Consider the following 24,768-nt stretch of genomic DNA (forward strand, 5'->3'; position numbering starts at 1 on the left):
CCGGTTTGATCCCTGGGTCTGGAAGATCTCCTGGAGAAGGAAATGGTAACCCATTCAAGTATTCCTGCCTGGGAAATCCCATGGACAGAAGAGCCTGGTGGGCTACAGTCTATGGGGTCACACAGAGTTGGACATAACTGAGTGACTAATACTTTCACGGTGGAATGCAGAACCTTTGCATTTATCCTCTATAAGGAGTATTTTAGGAACCCTGTTTTAGCTGAAAATGCATGATGAAGAGATCACAGTTACACCATTAAATGCTTAGGTCAAGTGAAAACGTCTCCCAGTTTACATCAGAATTAGGTTACTCGTGGGGGCAGAAAGCACGCTTACCTCCTCGTTCTCGATCTTGAGCGTGGCCAGGCGGGACTGCAGCTGTTGGTACCTCAGCATGAGCTCCGCTTGGACGGGCTGCTGGGCGCTGACCTGGCACACCTATCAGGCAATCAGAGAGCAGTTAGGACGGGGCGTGCTGCAGCCAGGCTCCCGAGGCACGGCTCTCCCACGAAAAGGCTGCGCGAATCGCGGGTCCCTTCAAGAGTCCAATGACATATTTTAGTTTTAACAGCCACCTCAACACTCCAGTGTTAAATATGAACTTGTTTATGTAAGTGGTGAGAGTGGGATGCGGCTGCTTGGCCTGGATAAGACTGGGCAGAGAGCAGCTGTAGGAAGCCTCCCGTGAAGAACGGGGCAGTTGCTGGTGATGGAGCTCTGATGCTGACGCCCATCTCGTGGAATAAGTACCTGGCAGTGTGAAGGGTGATCCAAACGTATGGTCATGCCGGCAAAGTAGGGCAGGTGGCAGAGCCCACCGATGACAGTCAGCTGGGTGACTGTGGTAAGTTACTAAACCTCAGTTTCCTTGTCTGTAAAATGGGGACAGTAAGAGTACCTTTAACATAGGCTTGTGGTGGGGATGAAAATGGGATGATGTTCATGAAGCACTTACAGCACTGCTTGGCACACACTGAAAACTCAGAAAAAGTGCTATTTTTTGTATCTTTCACCCATGGCTTTTCTTGCCAATTACCAGCCAAATCATTAAACTGAAAAAGTCACCAGTCTTAGGCTTTGGGAGAAAGATATTTTGGCTACAATCTCAATTAGGGTAAAAAAAAAAATAGAGACTTTTAATTATAATAGAATCAGATTAGAAACAAACAATTTCTTCTCATCTTTCTGGTTACAGAAATGGTCTTGGCAGATGAGGGTTTCCTTTTACGGAGTCTCTAAGACACATCATAGACACTATTGCTCACAGGCAGAACTGGCCCTAAAAAAGGGCAAGAGGCTTATTATATTAAAATAAAAAAGTAAAAACTTTGAACCCAATTGAAATCACTTGTCTGTGACATTTTATCATTCTGTGTTTAGCATATCCGTCCATAACCAAAAGATTAAAACAGTAACCAATTGGTTTTAGAAATAAAACTCTGTGTGGGATAAGCCACTCGCCCGTAAAATTCATGTGCTACTGGCATAAAAACTGCTTATCACTTTTAATCAAGTAATTCACTCTACCAAATCAAGCAAAAATAAAATTAGGTTGGAAATACATCAGGTACATACATACATATCTTTTAAATTTTAACATTAGGTGTTCCAAAGAAATTATGGCATTAAAGAAGAAATCTGCCATGGAAATTATAATTAACATCTATTTTTAAAAACATACTGTCACCACAATAAGCTAAAATTGAGTTTTTAATCTATGAGTATCATTTTGCACAGCTGGGACACTGAGTGCTATATAGCATGCTCCAATAATTGGTTTTTCTTGTTTCCTCCTGTTCACAGACAATAAATATACCACTGTAACTCATAAATGATTTAAATGGATTCTCTCCTTGCACAGAATAAGACAAAGCTAAATTCACATGAAGAACCTAAGATAATACATTGTTTCTAATGCTCATTTTAACAGTCTGGAGATGACTTGAGTCTTAAAAAAATGTTTTGTATCTTTTTTCCTCTCTTTCATTTTCCTGCCATTTGTAATTATTTTTCTTTATGGGGATCTTTAAATCAGGATTATAAGAAGTCTTCAGATAGCTTCTATTAGGCCAACAAAATGTTTTGTTTTAAACTTATATTTGAATATCTTGAGGGAAAGGAAGAACTCACTAATTATCCTTCAACAGTTTAGTGCTTACAGGCAAGCCAGTTTGCACCTCCATCTCTTTGGTCTCTGGAGGCACTGGAGTGTTTGACCCTTGCTTTAAAAAGTGATAGCGGCTGATCACAGAGTGTTATGCTAAGACCCCATGCAAAGGCAGGAGTGAGAAATCAACTAAGAATTCTTAAACTGCTGGGTACAGCAGGGGAAGAGTAATGTAAGTTTAGAGACAATTCATTATTATTAAAATACTCAAATACTGACCTCATCACCCATGTGAGACTGAAACTCAAACTTCATTGGTGGGCAGAATGCAGCAGGGTACATCTCCATGAATCTCTGCTTATCGCTCCTGGGCTCCAAATTGTCAACTGCATTCTCAATAATGTCTAAGCCCTCATGTCTGGAGGTTTCAAGGTTATACTCCGCAGAGAGATATGTTCTCAGGGCTCTGTTTAGACTTGCATGGTAGCCAAGATCACAGCACTTAAAAAAATAAAAGGAAATCATATACAAAAATTAACTAAAAATCGATCAAAGACCAAAATGTGACAGCTAGAAAACTATAAAATTCTTAGGAGTAAACCCTTCATCACCTTTCAACTGGCCTTGGTTTCTTGGATCAGTATCAAAACACAAACAACAAAAGAAAAAATAAATTGGGTTTCATCATATTTGAAGACTTTTGTGTTTCAAAGGGCACTATCAAGTAAAAAGAAAACCCACAGAATGGGAAAAATATTTTTCTCATCATGTTATCCAATTAGGAATTGGTATCTAGATAATATAAAGACCTCTGATGACTCAATAATAAAAAGACAACCCAACTAAGAAATGGGCAATGAATCTGCTAGATATTTCCCCAAAAAGAAAAAAAAAATATAAATGGTCAATAAGCATGTGAACAGATACTCAACATGATAAGTAATCAGGGAAATGCACACACTGAGATACCACTAAGAGATACCACACTGAGATACCACTAAGACAGCTATGATCAAAAAGATAATAACAGGACTGGGGAGGATGTAGAGAAACTGGAATCCTCATACATTGCTGATGGGAATGTAAAGCATTGCAGCCGCTTTGGAAAAGAGTCTGACAGGTCAAAAGGTTAATAAACACAGAGTTAACATATGATTTGGCAATTCCACTCTTAGGTATATATACAAGACAAATAAAAATATACTTTCACACAAAAACTTGTACATGAATGTTTATAGTGGCATTATTAACAACTGAATGGAAATAACCTAGATGCCCAACAACAAATAAACAACCAAAGGAAATATCGTTGTTGAGTTGCTCAGTTGTGTCCAACTCTTTATCTAACCCCATGGACGGCAGCACACAAGGCTCCTCTGTTCATGGGATTCTCCAGTCAAGAATGCTGGAGTAGGTTGCCATTTCCTTCTCCAAAGGAAATATTATACAGTCATAAAAAGAATGAAGTATTGATAACATGCTACAACATGGATCAGCCTTGAAATAGTATACTAAGTGAGTCAGTCACAAGAGACCACACATCGTATGGCTCCATTTATATGAATGTCCAGAACAGGCAAATTTATAGAGACAGAAAGTAAGTTAGTAGTTGCCCAGAGACAGAAGAAAAATTAGGGGATAAAGGAATTAGGAAGTGATGGCTAAGGAGTACAGGACTTTTTGGAGTAATGAAAATGTTCTAAAATTGTTTTGTGGCAATATATATACAACTCTGTGAATATAATAAAAGCCAACTGTGAATTTTTAATGAGTTAACTGTAGGGTATGTGAATTATATCTCAATAAAGCTATTAAAAATACAAGAAGAAAAATCAAATATTGAAAGGAAATAATAAAAAATAGCATTCAAGTTTGTTCATGTAGACTGAAATTGATACAGTGATTTTCTGAAATCCTTCTAGGATGCAAACATACTAACTGTAACATTTTGATATCTGTATAATTTACTGAAGACAATATTAAAGTATACTCTTTCAGAAATGGGAAGAACAGGTTTGAATCTGCCTAAACACCCCAGGAATGCCTACTTTCTTACCTCCAGAATAAAATTTTTAAATAAGAAATGATTGTCAAAGTCCTTTTACTGGAGATAGAATTTTGTTTAATACTCCTGGGCATACCAGGGCTTTGGTTTCTTGAATCTTCACTACCTTTGATTTATATTTATTTTTTCACATTGCATTTTAAGGGTATACTTTTAAAAGGAAAACAAGTATGAATATTGGTCAATTATAAATTACTGACAGAGTATTAAATCTGTACATAAAAGCAATACAAATATAAAACTAGTGGTTTTAAATATACAAAAGCAGGTCATTCTTTTACAGTTCTCATGAAATTCAATCAATTCAACTTGATTCAATTCAGTTCAGCTCACTAATTGGCCATCTATAGATTCCTGGGCATTTGCTAGGCTCTAGGAATATGAAGACTAAGAACAGGGGTCCCCAACCTCCAGGATCTAATGCCTGATGATCTGAGGTTGAGCTGATGTAATCATAACAGGAAAAAAGTACACAGTAAATATAATGTGCTTGAATCATCCTGAAACCATCCCCCGCTCAAGTCTGTGGAAAGATTTTGTCTTCCATGAAGCCGATCCCTGGTGCCAGAAAGGCTGGACACCACTGGACTAGAACTTAGTAAAATATAATCTCCATTCTCAAGGAATTCAAGTTTAAGCTGTTCGTGTGTTTGCTACTAAAAGAGTGTTAGTACTTGACACTTAGGTAACACACAACTTGTTTCGTGCTTTATGAAGGTACAGATTTAATCACTGGCCTGTCCTTGTTGTGTTAAGTCACTTCCATCATGTCTGATTCTTTGCGACCCCGTGGACTGTAGCCCACCAGGCTCCTCTGTCCGTGGGATTCTCTAGGCAAGAATACTGGAGTGGGTTGCCACGCCCTTCTCCAGGGGACCAGGATTTAATCAATGGCCGGTCCTTAGACATGCTAACACCCTTGATTCCACCCTCCCCCTCCAATTTCAGAATGCTTCAACTTGGAATTTTTACATAAACATATTCTAAAGTCTTGCTTTTCAAAGTGTGGTCTGTGGCCCAGCAGCATGAGTATCGCCTGGAGCTTGTTAGAAAATGCAGACTCTAGGGCCCACCCCTGATAGACTGATCTAGAATCTGAAGTTTAAAAAAGAAATCCACATGTTGATTCACACACGCACTAAGTCGGAGAAGCCCCGCACTGAAGCAGTCAAGGGTCTTTACTCTGTCCTTCGGGGTGCCATTTCTCCAGGTCAGAGAATCGACGTGATTAAAAATTTCTTGATGTAAAAGGGCAGACAGTAGTTGCCACATCACAATTACAAACGCAAGTAAAACACAGTTGTGAAATGTGACAATCAGCCTCTGCATTAATACATTTCCAGTGGAATCAGCTGCTCTCAAATACAGAGACTGATTTTCACTTGATTAAAAAATTCTAGCCTTGGATGAGCAAAGTCCTCTTTTGTTCCTCTTATTCCTCAAAAATCCATAATGGTTCTGTGTAGCAGTTTTATATACATCAGAGGGACTGAAAATTATTCTTTCAATAACCCCTCATCTTAGAAAAACATGAATTTGTAAAGAAAATGGCCTCATTTCTTTGAGATATTCTAGTGCTTCAACACACCCTACCATTCTAAAAGAATCAGATTCAACTTGACTTTAATGAAGCAGATCGTATAAGCTGCTTTATTTTATGAGTACAGATCCCAATGGAACTTAAGAGAAAATTGATATTGAGAGGAAAGAAACAATCCAGAGAAAAGTCTTTTCCTCCCCTCCAAAAAAACCAGGTCTCTTTTCATTGTAAAAGAGAAAGGAAAAAACAGAAGAATGAAGGAAAAAGAGGAAGAAAGAAATTCAACCCCAACTATCTACTTGAATTACAGCTCTGAAAAATACATACCAAATTATCATTATTTCCAGATTTAGTTCACTCTTCAAATTTCTAAGTGTGGCTTCTTTAGGGGAGTAAATGTCAAGATTCTAAAAGTACCGGGGCATGTTTCTACATCCAGTTCAGCCAGGCAAACCTGGTGGGTCTGATCCCAGTAAGAGACCTTTGAATTCATTATGGTTTCCTAATAATTTAGGGAGAAGCATGCATGCATGCAGTTTAGTAACTGACTGGGGGTGCCTCTGGGACTTTGAGAACAACACTTAGATCTGTGACGAACTTTGATGGAAACTTTCCTCCTCTGACCTTTACCGGTACTTTTTAGTCTGTGAGGTCATGTAGCTGGCATGTTTTTGTTACTTGTGATAAGCAGCATTTTCTACACTCCAGGTTTTTAAACCATCCTGAACTTTAAAAGAAACAAGAAACAGGAATAAAATTCTTATTCAAGGTCTCCTGAGACAGCAAGGCCTGTCACAATCATTTTTTTTTTTCTAAATTAGAAGCGAAAATGACACTGGATATGTTAAGATTCAAGATACTTGGTTAAAAGGCCTAAAGTAATTCTATGGAGCTTATGAATTATTAATGACAATATGAAAAGCCAGTTTTTGAACAAAGAGTTGAATTATAACCCAAGTGCATTTAATGATGAAAATACATAAGAAACCAATAAAATGTTTCATGAAAACAAAATAGTGTTGTTTGATGGATGAAAAATCTCTGAATGGATATATTAAATTATGGATTAAAGCTGGGGAAAGAAAGACTGTTGGAAGTTGAAGGGTGTATTTTTTTTTTTTTTTCACATCCTATGAGCTGCCAAGATAGATTCCACTAGGCATTAGTCTAAATCACCACAGTAAGGCTAATTGCCTTAGGCAAAAGAGTTGCAAATAGGATAAAAAAATGAAGATAAAATTTAGGTATTGTGGCCTGTGACAAATACTTTCTCTTACCCCAAAGGTTGAGAGATCAGTTGAAGTATATACTTGGTGGATATAATGCCAGAATGTTAGGTATAACTGGATCATGGCTGTTCAAGGAGATAACTTGTTTTGGGGGGAAATAAACTCCACGACATGAGGAACCCTAGTGGGGTGGAAGTTTGGACTTAGATGGGATTACCATAATAGAACTCCATGGGAAATAAGTCCCACATACATGCTTCCGGAACAGTAATGGCCAATGTCATTTGTAAAGCAGCCTCCAGCCTGTATGTGACTCCAAAATTAAGTGGTTGTCATGAGAATGGAGAGGGAAGCAACCCGCGTAGAAGTATTCTATCTTAACATCATCACTCCTTTTAATAAGCTTGGCTTTGGCCATTCCAGAACCATGGATATTGGGTAAGGACTCGGTCTACCCTGTCTTTTTTTGAGTCTCTCTGAAAAATAGTGCAACCCAAGCAAACTGAACTGCAAAACACAGCTTTCACATGATGATGGGTAGCTTTCCAAGGACCAGAAATAGACATGCTCAGCGCTTTTACAGTAGATGCCAAATGAAGAAAGTTGAGTTCTTCTTCGTCCTTCACTAATCTCTCCTCTAGCTTTCACCCGAGATACCACTGACACATTTTGTGACAGAGAGGCATCTTGTGGGATTGAACTGGATGTCTAAACTACAAGCAAATTTTACATGCCTGTTTCCATGTCTGGGTTCCTGACAACCCAGAGCCGACAATTTAATTTTTATTCCTGCTTTAACAACTGCAGCCAAGCATTTAGCAAATGTTTGGAATTTCTCTTTAGCAAGGAAGAGGTCAAGATGGTACATTTGTGTGATAGGAACGGATACAAAGTAGGAAACAAGAGGAGGAGAACTGAGATTGCATAAGCCGGAGCCCAGGAGGAGGCTGAAAAATCTTTTGTTGCCTAATACAGCTCCCATCCATAGGGGCAATCATTTCCTTTAGAGGAGCTGCACTGGATTCATTTTCCCACAGGTCAAACCTCTGTAACTACCCTGAGTCAAATCACAAGAGAGGAGAGAGAACAAATCAAGCAAGCCCCAATAAATACAGGTCAGGTGGTACATGCCATGAAGAAAACAAGTCAGAGGAACAGGGAGTGCTAGGGGGAAAGGGTGCTGCTATTTTATACAGGGCAGCTGGATGCCACATGAATGAAAAGAAGGAATCAGTCTTGGAAAGCTCTGAAACAAAGAGTGCTCTAGACAAAACATGAGAAAGGCCCCAGGCAAGAAAAAGCTGAGTGTGTGCGGGTAACAGAAAGGCCTGAAGCTTGCGGACCAAGAGGAATGTTGCAGGAGATGACGCGGAGTGGCAGGTGAGTGCCAGTTCACATAGGGTCTCGGTGAACAGCTTGAATTTTATTCTAATGAAGAGTTTTAAAATAGGGGTTACAGGTCTGATTTATCTTTTTTAGTACTTTGGTTTCTTGGAAAGAGAATGAACTATTGATTGGAAGGTCTTAGTGAAGCTGAACATCTTTCCTAAGGCCAGGTAAGAGATGAAGAGGCCTTGTCTAGGAGAATGAGAATGAGGGAGTGAGAAATACCAAGGTTTGGGATATTTCGGACGGAGAGATAATATGATTATGTTCACGCATTTACATGTGGGGAATGAGAGAACTGAGTTTTTGGCCTGGGCAACTGAGTGGAATGTGGTATCATTTTCTGAGATGTAAACAATGGGTAAGAAAAAGTTATGTGTGCAGAGGATGATGATAACAGGGACAAACGTTCAAGACGCCTGTATACATCTGGATAGAGATATCCAGGGGGTAGTGGACATGCATATATGAAGCCCAGGAAGATGATGAAGGCTGGTAGTAAAAATAAGATAAGATACCATAAGGACCATAAGATAGTATTGAGGCAAAGGACCAAGAGAAAAAACACCCAAGGATCATGTCTTAGGCAACTTTGAACACTCAGAGGTATAGCTGAGATGGAAAAGCCAGCACTGGAGTCTGAGAAACAGCAGCCTCTGCTGTGGTGGAACCAGGTGGATGCAATTCTTTAACAAAGGCCTGTGGCACCTCCCTTGGAAGGAATGTTTAAGGCCATCCACTTCGGTCACCCAACTCATTTCAGTTTTTAAATACCCTTTCTTCTATGAAGGGATAAAAACATTCATACATCAATTTACATGATAACTACACTGGCCTAACCCATTTAACATGATCTCTTTATAATTTTCCTAATAAGAGTTCAGGCCTAATGGGGACTGCAATATTAAAATTTGGCAGGTTTTCACGGATAAATCTTAATACTATTATGTACTGGGGGAAAAGTCAAACTAATTAAGGAAAATCTGAACTCTGAATAAGTTGCTTTTTAATTAAACATATGTGTGAGGATAAAAGTTTTGATGATGATTTAGCTGATGATTTAGAAATGATAAAAATAAACATGGCATGCAAAATATATAACCTAATTTCAATCTTATTCTGTACAAATGGCTAACAAAACACATGACAGAAATCTCTACCAAGAAAATTAGCTGGAGTAGGGGGATTCTGTAACAGTAAGATTTATCCTTCAAGCTTCAAAGTGATCGTAAACTTTTATTGGGAGTAACTGGAGACTGCAAAACTGTACTGAAAGGATGACAAATATTTTATTATTACAGGGCAGGTGCTCAGGGACAAAGCATTAATAGAGTCTTACTGTTGAGGATTTTGTTTCCCTGACTGCCTTTTGAAGGTGGGTAGGTGTAGAACTGGACTGAGAGAGGCTACATTATCAGTTCGGCAATCTTAAAACCAGTTGTTTTAAGAATTTGAGATATACAGAGTGGTGAATATAATTCCAGATCAGAGATTCCTAGCATTAAGACTTGTACTCTCCCTAACTCTATTCTCTTAGCAAATCACAATCACTTAAACATTTTAGCAATCAATCAAAAATATTTGCTGCTTGTATGGTTTTTCTTCTGGTTGTAATACAACCTAATTTTTAAAGAATAATTAGCTATGGTCTCTTCCGCACTTAACGTTGGAGATATTTAATGACAACAGATACAAAATCTATTATTTTCGAAACTACAATCTATTTTACTCTATAATATGCCGTTAAACTCCCAAATCAATTAAATTTCCTTTGCCCAATACTTGCAATTCATATTAATTTTTTAGAATGACATAATAAAAACCTGACTATAAAATTAACTTTGTTCACTTCCCAACTGATGCCAAAATAAGATACTGTTCACTCGACAAACTAAAATTTACTTAGAACTTTCTACATAGAGGAATTTTAACAGTCTTCTGCTTAAATGACCCTCTGGATTAACTAACCCTCAGTTCATTCTATAAAGCAGAGGTCAGCCAACTGGCCTATGAGCAAAATCCAGCCCATGACCTGACATAATAGATGAAGGTTGATTGCAACACAACCACGTCCATGTGCTTACTTACTATCTGTGGCTACTTCCGCACTAGACTTGAGTAGGGACAAAGACCGTAAGGCTCACAAAGTCTAAAATATTTGCTATCTGACCCCTTACAGAGAGTTTGTGAACTCCTGCTCCAAAGCACAGTGACAAATGCCAAGGCACTGTGAACACGTAGAGAACAGCTAATAGGCTCTCTCTAATGTGCTAAGCTTAGTCACTCAGTCGTGTCCGACTCTTCATGACCCCACAGATTGTAGACCCCAGGCTCCTCTGCCCATGGGGATTGTCCAGGCAAGAATACTGGAATGGGTTGCCATGCCCTCCTCCAGGGGGATCTTCCCAACCCAGCGATCGAACCCAGGTCTCCGGCATTGCAGGTAGATTCTTTACCATCTGAGCCACCAGGGAATATTTTTGCTCAATTAGTCTAGGCTTTCAAGAGCTGACGGTACAGTATTTGTACCATTTGTATTTATTATAATTAAATATTGAACGGATAACATAGTTGAGAAAAGAGTTGTTGAAAGATAAGAGTAAACAAAACTGTTACCAAATTAGTTATCAATTGCCAACTATGCAAGATCGTGAAAACATTGTAAATATTCACAATATTTTTTCTTGCATGATAAAAAACTCAAAAGTAGAAATCACAGGTAATACACAATGGGGGTTGGTGTACAAAGGAAGACTATTTAAAACTCTGTACAAAAAGATAAATCATAATTTAAAAACTGGCAAGTTCAAGTACACTGGTGTACTTTAGATTAAAATATTTCAGGCTGGTTTTTATGATGTTTTCTAACTCTCTGCTTTTTCTGTTTCTAAATGTAAAACATGCCAAATTTACAGATAAGTGTCAAACATATACAGTAAGCTCTCCATATCTGTGGGTGTCACATCCATGGATATGAAGGGCTGACTAACTCTAAGGGATTTGAGAACCTTTGGATTTTGATATCCATGGGGGGGTCCTGGAACCAATTTCCCACAGAAACAAAGGGCAACTGCATTCTTTCAAATAAATAAAGCATTAGAGATATTTCATAATTCCTCTGCCTCCCTCCTCCCTCAATGCAAACCCTTCCCATCTCCCTAAAGATAACACAGTATCTGGAGTAGCCAAACTTAACATTGATAGGTAAAGGTGAAGTTTAACTAAAACAGGTAAAATTTGAATTATTAAATTAACATAAAAACATTAGATCATCTCCATGTCTATAGGAAAGACTTGAAATTTACTATCAAAGTGCTGAATTATTAAAGTTTTTAGACCTGTAGTAATTAACAAAAGAGGATTCCATTAAATAAGGTGACAAAGATATATAAGTTAATAGTCTGAAGTATCTGAAAATATTTTCTTAAATTGTCATTATTAACTTATACTCTTCCAAAGGAGCAAGCTAAGATCATGGCATCTGGTCCCATCACTTCATGGCAAACAGATGGGGAAACAATGGAAACAGTGAGAGACTTAATTTTTTTTGGCTCCAAATCACTGCAGATGGTAACTGAAACCATGAAATTAAAAGACGTTTGCTCCTTGGAAGAAAAGCTATGACCAACTTAGACAGCATATTAAAAAGCAGAGACATTACTTTGCCAACAAAGGTCCATCTAGTCATGGCTATGGTGTTTCCAGTTGTCTTGTATAGATGTGAGTGTTGAACTATAAAGAAAGCTGAGCACCAAAGAATTGATGCTTTTGAACTGTGGTGTTGGAGAAGACTCTTGAGAGTCCCTTGGACTGCAAGGAGATCCAACCAGTCCATCCTAAAGGAAATCAGTCCTGAGTATTCATTGGAAGGACTGATGGTGAAGCTGAAACTCCAATACTTTGGCCACCTGATGCGAAGAACTGACTCATTGGAAAAGACCCTGATGCTGGGAAAAATTGAAGGTGGGAGAAGAAGGGGACAACAGAGGATGAGATAGTTGGATGGCATCACCAACTCAATGGACATGAGTTTGAGCAAGCTCTGGGAGTTGGTGATGGACAGGGAGGCCTGGCGTGCTGCAGTCCATGGGGTTGCAAAGAGTTAGATACAACTGAGTGACTGTAGTGAAATGAAGACACGAGCATCTTAATTTCATGGCTGCAGTCACTGCCCACAGTGATTTTTGGAGCTTGTCCTCAGAAGAAAAGCTATGACAAACCTACAGAGCATATTAAAAAGCAGAGACATCACTTTGCTGACAGAAGTCCATCTAGTCAAAGCTATGGTTTTTCCAGGAGTCTTATACAGATGTGAGAGTTGGACTATAAAGAAAGCTGAGCACCGAAGAATTGATGGTTTCAAACTGTGGCACTAGAGGAGACTCTTGAGAGTCCCTTGGACAGCAAGGAGATCAAACCAGTCAATCTTAAAGGAAATCAACCCGAATTTTCACTGGAAGGACTGAGGCTGAAGCTGAAGCTCCAATACTTTGGCTGCCTGATGTACTTACTCATTGGAAAGGACCCTGATGCTGGGAAAGATCGAGGGCAGGAGAAGGGGACGACAGAGGATGAGACCATTGTATGGCATCACTGACTCAGTGGACATGAATTTGAGCAAACTCTGGGAGACAGTGAAGGACAGGGAAGCCTGGTGTGCTTCCCTGCCCATGGGGTGGCAAAGAGTCGGATATGACTGAGTAACTGAACAACAATTCGTACTCTTAAGAAAGCATTTCATTGACCAAGAGTAAATTATTGCTCAGATGTTGCTGAGTAAGAAATTAGTAGATTCCCCTGGAGAAGGAAATGGCGGCCCACTCCAGTATTCTTGCCTGGAAAATTCCATGGACAGAGGAACCTGACAGGCTACAGACCATGGGATCGCAAAGAGTTGGCCACGACTGAGCACATCAGCAATTTAATAAAATCCAAATTCAAGAGGTTTAAGAATATCCAGAGTCTGTTGCAAGGAGAAAAAACTAAACTCTATGATGGAGGAATCAGAGATATACCACTGTAAGCTACTGATCAGTTTCAATATTACTATTGGTGCATTAAACTTATGTTGTTATACACCTACTTAAAATGCAGCAATACCACCCATGATGTATTCCGTTGCAAAGTGCTTAACTTGAATCCATAAAGTCTATGGATGTGTGTTTGCTTTGTAGGAAATAGAGGGGATGGAGAAATGGGCTAAATAACACCACAACAACTTATCACACAAATTGAGAGGCTGGGACTTTCTCTGAAATGACTGTCTCCTCAACAACTGTCTCTTCAACAAGGGACTTGGCTGGATAAAAACAGACTGAAGGGACACATCACACAGATGCAATGTGTGACCCTAAATTGGATCTGGTCTTAACATACCAGCTGAGAAACATTTTGGGGGGTCACAGATGAGAATACAGTCTGGTTATCAGATGAAATGGAAATTTTCTGAAATGGAAGGATGGAGATCAATGACTAGACAAAGTGAGTTATAAAGCCGTTTGTAAAATGTGATTTTGTACTCTCTGTACGATCTAAAAATGTATGCGTGGACACAGAAAAAGTCTACATTTTAATAGTGACCATTTTAGGCAGTAACTATGTGATCATTTTATTTTTGCTTCTAGTATTTTCTAGATATCTATAATAATGTACTGCTTCTATCATAATACAAAGACTAGCTTTAAAATATAAATTCTATGGAAAATTTATATGACTTTTTAAATATCAATTCATCATCATCTATCATAGAAAATTTATGAGACAGATACAGACTTGAGCAGAAGCCTTGGGAGACTGGAGATTTGTGTAAAAAAGGTCTCAACTTGAATTCTTTGACTATGTATAATGCTTTGATCTAATCAAGATATTTAGTATCTTCTGTGTCCTTTCACATACAAAATGTTTTAAAGCACATTAAAAATATTGTCTTAACTTTTTCTCACTAGAGGTTATAACGACCCTTCTAATAATTATTAGATAGCTCAGTATAAAAGGCGTTTTGCTAAATAGGCTCATAAAGCATAAAAGATTCCAGTTGCCTTTGCATTATAATCAGTTTCTTTTTCACTATGAAAGGTCAAGCTTAATGATTTTTAGGATTACCACTATATATGCAAATTGGATTCCTGGAAAACAAGCAGCCATTTCAGAAAGTACAGAGTCACACTCTGATTGCCTTAAAAGTGAGTCAACGAATAGGAATTAGAATTCTCACTAAGAGTACTCAGTTTCTTTTGAATATGACAATATATTAATACCAATTTCACATCATTTCTTTTAAAATTCATATTTAAGTTGTAGCATTTGAGAACTGTTCACATTTTATTTATTTTCTTTTAACTGTTCACATTTTAAGTTTAAGGCTGATCTTTAAAAAAAATTCAGCTATTTGAAAACAGTTGGCATATTTAACTATTATTTATTTAAAACAGAATTATTTCAACCTAGAGGTTAAAGTCTGAGTTTGAAACCCAACATAGCTGTGTAACGTTGGGGAAGTTACACGGTGTAGCTCAGCCTCAGTCAGTTCTCTAAATCTATAAAACGGAGAAAATAGTATTTACCTCACAAAGTTATAATGACTAGATGAGATTATGCTTAGAAACCTAGGTGCCTGTCACATAGTAAGAGGTCAATAAATATCTACAAACATGATGGTGACTCATATAAACTTGACATGTTCTTCTTGTCCTATATATCCTAATAGTATCGATGCTACCGAACATCTCCATATGGATGCTCCATTGGTATCTCAACCTTACTATCAATAGATGATGTAGCAGAAATACTGCTCCTCTCCAGGGTCCCCATGTCAGCAACGGGTATTATCATTAACCTAGTTATTCAAGACCTGAGCTAGGAGTAATTTTTATCCTTTTCAAAAAACAAACAAACAAAAAAATAAAACCCCCACCACTCTAATTTTCTCTTAGTTCTGTTTTCAATACATTTTTAATCCAAACACTTCTCACAGGTTTATCACCATCATGCCAGTCCAAGGCAGCATCATCTCTAGCCTGGAAAAGCAGACTCTAGATATAGCTTGCATTTTTCACACTTGTCCTCCTCACCCACCTTAGCCTATTTTCTACCCAGAAGTCAGAGTGAGTCTTTCAAATGTAAACTAGGTGATGTCACTTCCTTGCTTAAAACCCTTCAAAGGCTTAAAACCCTTGTTTAAAACCCTTCTATGGCTTCACCTCAAACTAAGAACAAAATCTAGCCTCTTTTCCTTGCCCCAAGACCCCTAAATGACTGGGCTTCTGCCTCCCTTCACTCCCAGCACCTTTTCCTCACTCGCTCCACTCCAGCCATCCTGGCCTCTTGCTATTCCTCCAGCACCTTGAACTTGCCAAACACACCTCCAACTCTATACCTGTAGACTTGCCAGTCCTTCTGTATGAGTGATTTCTTCCCTGTTGGCAATAAAGCTTGCAGCTCACTTTTCTGCTCAAACATCAGGCTTTTTTGACCACATCGTCAAAAAAAGCACCCCCATGGCTCTAGTTTATTTTTCTTCACGGCACTGTTACTATTACAATGTACTACAATAAGCATTAATTTATATACATATTAAATATGCCCATATTACACACATATCACATACAGATAATGTACATTGTTTATGGCTTGTCTCCCCAGCTAGTACAAAACACCACGGAGGTGAGGACTCTGTTTATGGCTGGATCCCCATTATCAAGAACAGTGCTTGGCACCTTGTAGGTATTAAAGAAGTACTTTTCAAGATCAGGGACTTCCCTGGTGGCTGAGATGGTACAGAATCTGCCTGCAATGCAGGAGACCTGGGTTTTATCTCTGGGTGGGGAAGACCCGCTGGAGAAGGGAATGGCACCCCACTCCAGTATTCTTGCCTGGAGAATCCCATGGACAGAGGAGCCTGGTGGGCTACAGTCCATGGGGTCGCAAAGAGTCAGACACGGTTGAGGGACTGACACTTTCACACTTCCTTTCAAGATTAACTTATCCTCATACTAAATTGGCTTGAGTTTAGCCAAATACTCCAGTCACTAAAATAAGCCCTAAACAAAACAAGCAAGCGGGTGCTCAGGGCTGGTGCACTGGGAAGACCCAGAGGGATGGGATAGAGAGGGAGGCGGGAGGGGGGATCGGGATGGGGAACACATGTAAATCCATGGCAGATTCGTGTCAATGTATGGCAAAAACTACTACAATACTATAAAGTAATTAGCCTCCAACGAATAAAAATGGGAAAAAAAAAGAGCAAAATAGGCAAAAAAACAAACAAACAAAAAAAACAAGCAAGCAGAGTTGTTACACAGAGTTAGTTCTATATCCCATCTATTTTGCAGAATCCTTACAGATCTAAGTTTGAAAATAGGGCTCAGAATTTTTTTAAAAATTTTTATTCAGGAAAACTAACAGCAATCTAGCAGAAAAAAAAATCCTTTTATTTCATCAGAGTGCTAGAAGAAAAAAAACAATTTTTTTTAAAGCTTCTGTATTTAAAATAATTAAGTGCAACTAAGACCTGATGCAGTCAAGTAAGTAAATGTTTAATAACTAATAGCTAAATATGTAGACTTAACTCACTACAAAAATAGTTGCCTTAAACTACTATATGTCTAAACTATGATACACTATGAGCCACAGAAAATAATTTTATATTATCATCACTGAATTCAATCACTGCAAAGCAGAATATGAGTAAAATTCCAGCAGATAACTCTGTACTTACATCACACTATGAGCCACAGAAAATAATTTTATATTATCATCACTGAATTCAATCACTGCAAGGCAGAATATGAGTAAAATTCCAGCAGATGACTCTGTACTGACATCACTCTTTATCTTTTATTTTCAGATGCTGGTGTTTTTGGACACAGGATTTTTGTCTATTTCATCTTTGCATCTTCTACAGTGTTAGCACTATGATTGGGCTACTCATTGGACAATTTCTGATTGAAAGGATGAATGATGCTGACGGCCAGAGTTGGTAGTAAACATTATATGAACATAATAATAGTTAAATACTTGAAAAGTGAAAGTGTTGGTCACTCAGTTGTGTTTGCCTCTTTGTGACCCATTTGTAGCCCTCCAGGTTCCTCTGTCCATGGAATTCTCCAGGCAAGAATCCTGGAGTGTGTAGCCATTCCTACTTGCAGATTTCCAAATGAGCCCAGTTAGTGTTTTTATATCATATCCTGTTAGATAATAAAAGTGGTTTCTGTGTATTCTATTTTGCTTCACAGTATCTATCACAATTGTCATAAAGCAATCATTTGCATGGTCATTCGCTTCACACCTGGCTTTTCCACTTTAAATTCCAAGGGGTGAGAAGTGTACATTTAGGGACTTTCCTGGTGATCCAGAGGCTAAGACTCTGAGCTCCCAATGCAGGGGGCCTGGGTTTGATCCTAGGTCTGGGAACTAGATTCCACATGCTGCAACTGAGAATTCTGCAGGCTGCAACTAAAGACCCAGTGCAGCCAAATAAAGTAAAAAAAAAAAAAAAAAAGAACTGTATATTTATAGCTTTTCAGAGCCTTAGCATCTCATAATAGTAGGGGCTCAATAAATATATTTTAAATCAATGAATGAAGTTAGGGCTGTGCTACTGCATCATTTGAAAATGCCTGGAGTCCCTTCCCAGCTAGTTTTCTGGATACTGACAGCTTTACAGAACTTCCTAGCTTATTCTTCAGTGGTTTTAGGGTGCACAGTGTTTCACGTGCATCTTAAAATTTGTAGTATCTTAGTGCATACAAGGAGATCAAACCAGTCAATCCCAAAGGAAATCAACCCTGAATATTCATTGGAAGGCATGATGCTAAAGCTCCAATACTTTGGAAACCTGATGTGAAGAGCCAACTCACTAAAAAGACCCTGATGCTGGGAAAGACTGAAGGCAGGTGGAGAAGGAGATGAAAGAAGATGAGATGGCTGGATAGCATCATCACTGACCCAATGGACATAAGTTCGAACAAACTCTGGGAGATGGTAAAGGACAGGGAAACCCAGTGTGCTGCAATAGATGGGGTCGCAAAGGGTTGGACACGACTTAGCGACTGAACAACAACAATAAATCCTATGCAGTGTAATTTGCAGCATTCCCCCTCCACCGAGAATTACATAAAATAACATTGTTTTAATAAATGACAGTATTTTAGAATCAAGGAAAAAGGGTTATTGCTAACTCCACCTTGATGTGAAAAATATAAAAACTTCAAGTACTTACATCAATTAAATCTGAAAGATCATGAATATAATACTTGAAAACTGAGGCATTGGTTGCTTCAAGGGTTAGGAGATATTCATTCCGTGCCTTAATCGACTTAAGCTTGTTTTCCGAATATTTTGCTTGTCTCTGGAAATGAAGAAGATCCACGAATTGGGATAAACAATAGTCATTTTAAAATCAGACAGGGAAACATACATGAATTTCTATTCATCTAAACGATTTATTCTACATATATAAATGACCTTCCAAGTCCTTTGAGAAAAGTACAATTTGAATCTGATTTAAATAAATGAAAATTGCCCAGCGACGGGGAATAGCAACAATGTATTTGGGCGTCAGGCCCATTTGCAATGAAATCTGTTTTGTTAATATTCAAAATTCTCTACATTGTGTACTAGATACTTGGCATTTACCACTAAACAATGTCCAGCTGTTATTACATGATTTTTATGTTTCTTAAACATTTTTCATCCCCATGGGAGGAAATGCATGTCATTTCACAGTAATTTACAACGTGTGTCTATCAGCTGTTAAATCACTCTTTCTAGGTTTGTCACCTCCAGGGAGGGCAGAAGGGCTCTACAGTTTAGTTTTACTTACTTTTTCCTTCATTTTTTCAATTTTTTTCACCGAGCTTCGCCGCTGATGTCTCTCTTCCAGTCTAATATGGAAGACTGGATCACCAGCCCTGCCAATTTGCTTCTCTTCTTGTTTCTCAGCCTCTTTCAGTTTGCTCTCTGCGCTGATGCTCTCGGCGTGATACATATGGTATGTTTTCATCACCTATGAAAATGTGACCCAAATTGTTAAAAGATGTTCGTCTGTAACTTAGGGAATGGAAACCATTATATGACGTGTATGTTAAAGATATCACCTTCCAACTGGCAGAGGTTGAGCCAGATTGTTAGTAAAATAGATAACAGATACACTGTTCCTTTTACATAAAGCAAACAGAAATATGCAGATTCACCTGCCAGGAAGAGGCATTTAGGAACAGACTGTGATGAAAAAATGATTGACAGAGTCTTGTGTGTACTTTCAGTGTACTTAAAAAGTTCCCTGAAGCTTGAAAGTGTTTCTCTAAAATCTCCTCTGAATTATTAATTTGCAGAATAAACCATCACACACGGATAAATTTTAGCTAAACTTCGGAATTACAAAAAACTCCAAATAAGTATCAGTCCCGTTCAGCCTCTCAGTCATGTCTGACTCTGCGACCCCGTGAACCGCAGCACGCCAGGCCTCCCTGTCCATCACCAACTCCCGGAGTTTACCCAAACTCATGTCCATCAAGTCGGAGATGCCATCTAGCCATCTCGTCCTCTGTCATCCCCTTCTCCTCCTGCCCCCAATCCCTCCCAGCATCAGGGTCTTTTCCAATGAGTCAACTCTTCGTATGAGGTGGCCAAAGTATTCGAGTTTCAGCTTCAGCATCAGTCCTTCCAATGAGTACCCAGGACTGATCTCCTTTAGGATGGACTGGTTGGATCTCCTTGCAGTCCAAGGGACTCTCAAGAGTCTTCTCCAACACCACAGTTCAAAAGCATCAGTTCTTCGGTGCTCAGCTTTCTTCACAGAATAAGTATAGCCCTTACTAAAAGGACTATATTGCTTAAAATCTACTTGTCAAAATATAAAACGTAAATGTAAGGTTCATATATGGTTTTAGGGAAAAAAACTTTTCTTAAGCACAAAGTAATATTTTATGTTCAATGTAGAAAACATGTTGAAAAAACAAAGTAAAATAAAAAGTAAAAAATAAAAAAGCATATGATTTTGGTACACTGCTATTCAGTCTTTTTTCTATGAAAACACACACACACACACACACACACACATACTCTTCTTCATTTTAAAATGACATATATCACTTCTCCTTCAAAAAAAATCTGGATCATACTATGTAATTTTTAGTCTCCTACATCCTTTTCCTCTTAAAAATATCAACATTTCTCTATACCACAAAACATTCCTCTAAAAGATCTGTATAATATTTCCTTATACCAATTCTCTATTATTGAACATTTTAGAATATTTCACTTATTGCTTTTTATAAATAAAATTGTGTTTAAAACCCTTCATATATAGTGTATCTTGTTTCTCTTAGAAATGGTACATGTAATTTGCATTTTAATAGATATAGGAATATACAGAAGATGAAATTTTGTAATGTATCCTTCCCATGTATATTATAAATATATAATTAACCCTAATTTAAATTTTTTTAATTAAAAAAAGTTGAAAGGTATGGTGATTCCAATGCAGCTAATGTCTCAAGGAATATCTGAAAATTCAGCAACCAAGTAATCAGTGCGAGTACATTCTCAAAAATGATGTCAAATTCTCATCCACATAAAACAGATTTTATTTCATCTGTAAATGACTGTAAGTTATCCAGAGCTAACTTTATAACTAAGGTATAACTGTGTTCAAGAGATTGATGTAATGTTTTAAAGTAAGGAACTTGATTTTTCTTGTTTCAAATATGAGCTTTAAAATAGTCTGAGGGCTCCAAGCATCACTAGAATAAATATATTTATTTAGGTGGAACCCAATTGCTTTTTTTTCCATAGGTTATACGTAAAAGGTAGAAAAGGGTTCAGCTTAACGCACATCCTCCAGATGACTATTTGAAGAGCAAAATTTGGGGTTAATGAGGAACCTTTACTTATTCTCATAAAATCTGATAAAATCTCATAAAATCATAAGCTAGCAAATTACGTCAAAGGCACTGCTGAACAAGAACAAAGTGTGGGTTAAACCACAAAGTCGGGGCGACTTTTCCCTGAGCTGGGTGTAACTGCAAAGTTGTCTGTTTTTAGTTAATTATCAAATCTATCCAGAGAGGGGGAGTTTGGTTGGCTACTCCAGTTTGAAAGAAAAATAAGATAGCATTAGGAAGCAGCTGGGGAATGAAAAGGGAGTCACCCTGCAGCTGGGCAAACAGCAAGGTCAATGAATCTATTACAAACCTTGCATTTCTAGGCTTGGCTCTGTTTATATTCCCCGCCTGAAGCAAACCCACATGCCATTTGGGTCTTGGTTCCAGTTACATCTTTAAATGAGAGGGTGAAAAACACCAATCACTCACACACACACACACACACACACACCCATACGCAGTTGCTCATCTGTCTTCTTGCTGCTAGACAGAAAGGAAGAAATGAGAACACATAAACTCCCATCAAAGATGGATGAAAAGGCATCTCAGACAGACCAGGGTAACTGAGAAATCTTGATTTTAAATACTTTCTGAGGAAGAGACCTCAACTCCAGACTCTTGCAGAGGCCTAGTGTAAGCAGGTAATTGGCACTAACTAAACTTTAGGGCTTCCCTGATCGCTCAGTTGGTAAAGAATCTGCCTGCAATTCAGGAGACCTCGGTTTGATTCCTGGGTTGCGAAGATCCACTGGAGAAGGGATAGGCTACAGACTCCAGTATTCCTGGGCTTCCCTTGCGGCTCAGCTGGTAAAGAATCTGCCTGCAATGCGGGAGACCTGGGTTTGATCCCTGGGTTGGGAAGATCTCCTGGAGGAGGGAACGGCTACCCACCCCAGTATTCTGGCCTGGAGAATTCCACGGACTGTATAGTCCACGGGGTTCCCAAAGGGTCGGACACGACTGAGCGACTTTCATTTTCACTTCCAAGGTTTATGAACTAAGCATCCCAAGCAGGCAGCTAGCATGGCATTTGCTTAACTAGCCTGCGTTAAAAGGAAAATGTTTGAGTCTGACAACACTACTAGCGAGAAGAGGGTGTAAATATCATAACGTGGTTCAGGACAATAGCTGAGGATTCTCCACCCAGTTCAATGGTAATTTCCAGAAAGGTAATCTCTTTGTTCCAACTTCCCAATTTGACTTAGGGTTTCCACTGTTCTCAAAAATGTCAACAGTTACAATGAATGAATTTTAAAAGTTGGGGAGAAAAACACTAAAAGCTTCTAGAGAACTCTAATTGCAGATAATGAATGCCAGTAAAAACTTCATTATTTAAAATGTAAGCTGTTGACAGAAGTTAAATGTGTTTTGTATTTAAAAGACAGTTCTCTCTTTTTCAGAGAAGTAAAAGAAAGCGTTTGAATATAGGCTGCAAAGAAAAGAGCAGCTTCTCCATCAGCTTAACGCAAACATAAGCCATTGCATACCAAGTAACACAACAGGCATATATCCATTTAAATGTACTCCAATAGCATATTTCCCCATTTGAATACTTTTCTACCAAAACCTCATGCATAATTCTCCATTGAAAATACTCAATTTATCTTTCCTGCAAGAAGAATATAGTCAAGTAGAAAGTGACCACATCATACATTTCTTTGTGAGACTGTGAAATCCTGCACAAAAATTTTGGACAGAAACTTAATTTTTTTTTTTTCCTTACTGACAGACCTATACAATGGATCTGACATTGCTCTTGTACTTTAAATCAAAATAATAAAAATATCTGTAGTAAATATCAATATTCAGTGTAAAGAAATCATGAGGTATCTGAAAACTATCCATGTGTTGGAGATGAATGGATTATGGGTATAAATTCTACTTTTTGACTTCTGGCTCAGAAGTTAGAAGACATGGTTCCTGGAATGGATCTACCAGATGTGGGGTGTGGACAGTTATTTAACACTTCTGCCTACCTTACAAGGTTGTTGAGAATACCCAACTATATGTGGCCCCTGTGTGCGGGTACAAATGAAGCCATACTGAGTATTTACTACATATGTATGTATATATTTATGTATACAATCTATTCCACTAATACATATGTGTACATATATGCAATATATAATTAGCTAAACAAGCATTATGTAATGCCTACTACGTGCCAGACATTGTTCTAAGCATTTCCCAAATAATAGCTTATTTAATCTTTCTGATGACATCACTGACTCAATGGACATGAATCTGAGCAAACTCCAGGATATAGTGAAGGACAGGGAAGCCTGGTCTGCTGCAGTCCATGGGGTGGCAAAGAGTAGGACATGACTTAGCAACTAAGCAACAATCCCTCTAAAAATGCTTATTAGGTACATACCTTTATTCACCCCATATTACAAATGAGAAAAGTGAGGCACAGAGAGGTTAAGTAATTTCCTCAAGGTCACACAGCTGGTAACTGGCAGAGCAACGGGTGGTACCCTAGCAGTCTGGCTCCAGATTCAGTGTTCTAGACTGCTGTGCCACAATCTTTGGAAAGTTGAATGCACTGTATAAACAGAAGGTCTCTTTATCTGGGGGATATAGTTACTCCTAGTCATATTCAGAAATGGAGAAAAAGAAGGAATGAAAGATAAGTATTTATTCATTCCACATTTGTAATGAAAACTTGGTGTCCAGGGTAGTGGATGGATAATTGAGTTGAAGAATAAGATTAGAGAAGTTAGCATGAACCAGATGAGAAGAGCCTTGATATCCCAACTACTTAAGCAGTATAGAATTTATTCTGCAGGTGTTAGTGAATCTACAGAAATGTAAACAGTAGGGTCAAAGCAGTACCTTAGCACTAATCCAGTGAAGACAGACAGGATCATTTAGGGTGTGAAGTGACTTCATTTAGCACGAAGAAGAGGGGGTGGAAAGGAGGAAAGAGAATTCAGAATGGCAGCTACAGGGCTTTTTCTCTGTTCTCACTCTCTCGGACCTTTGCTTAAACTTGACTTGACTCCCTGCACCATGGAGTTCAAATGCTCTTACACTCTGGCTCTAACAAGTGATCTGGAACACTAACAAGTGATCTAACCAGTGATCAAGGAACACAAGTGATCTGAGTCGATCACTTAACTTCTGCCTCAGAATACTTCCCTGCCTTTGTGGCCTTTCCGCCCTACAACCCAACCTTACTGCCTGGAATGCCCGTCCCCAGCATCCCTTCCCGGTACCATTTTGACTCATCCTCCAAGTCAAGGTCAAAGGTCAACCAACTGCTGAGTGTTCCCTGGTTTCCCAGTCAAAGCGGTCTTGTTCTTCTGACCTCAGAGACCTACTTCCTGACACCACCTGAGAATCGGCCAATGTGTTACAGATGTTTGTGTACCATTCGGTAGTATCATGGATTGTCCTGTAAATTCAGTGAACCCACTAAAAGGATCTCGTGTGCTAAGTCACTTTAGTTGTGTCTGACTCTTTTCGGCCTTATATACCGTAGCCCGCCAGGCCCCTCCATCCATGGGATTCTCCAGGCAAGAATACTGCAGTGGGCTGCCATTCTCTTCCAGGGG

General features: G+C 38.6%; 1 protein-coding gene across 2 annotated transcripts in view; it reads right to left on the reverse strand.

The window, feature by feature from the left end:
- The window catches only part of SRGAP1 (SLIT-ROBO Rho GTPase activating protein 1), a 295,080-nt gene that overhangs the window by 74,704 nt on the left and 195,608 nt on the right, over positions 1–24,768 (reverse strand). For both annotated transcript variants that reach the window (XM_043888221.1, XM_043888212.1), the window contains exons 5-8: positions 19,150–19,332; positions 18,547–18,675; positions 2,387–2,608; positions 337–438 (exon numbers count right to left, since the gene is read on the reverse strand). In XM_043888221.1, coding sequence (XP_043744156.1) covers positions 337–438; positions 2,387–2,608; positions 18,547–18,675; positions 19,150–19,332 — 636 coding nt within the window. The remainder of the gene's footprint in view (positions 1–336; positions 439–2,386; positions 2,609–18,546; positions 18,676–19,149; positions 19,333–24,768) is intronic.

The sequence above is a fragment of the Cervus elaphus genome, chromosome 3, assembly GCF_910594005.1.
Source record: "Cervus elaphus chromosome 3, mCerEla1.1, whole genome shotgun sequence".
Classification (NCBI taxonomy): Eukaryota; Metazoa; Chordata; class Mammalia; order Artiodactyla; family Cervidae; genus Cervus; species Cervus elaphus.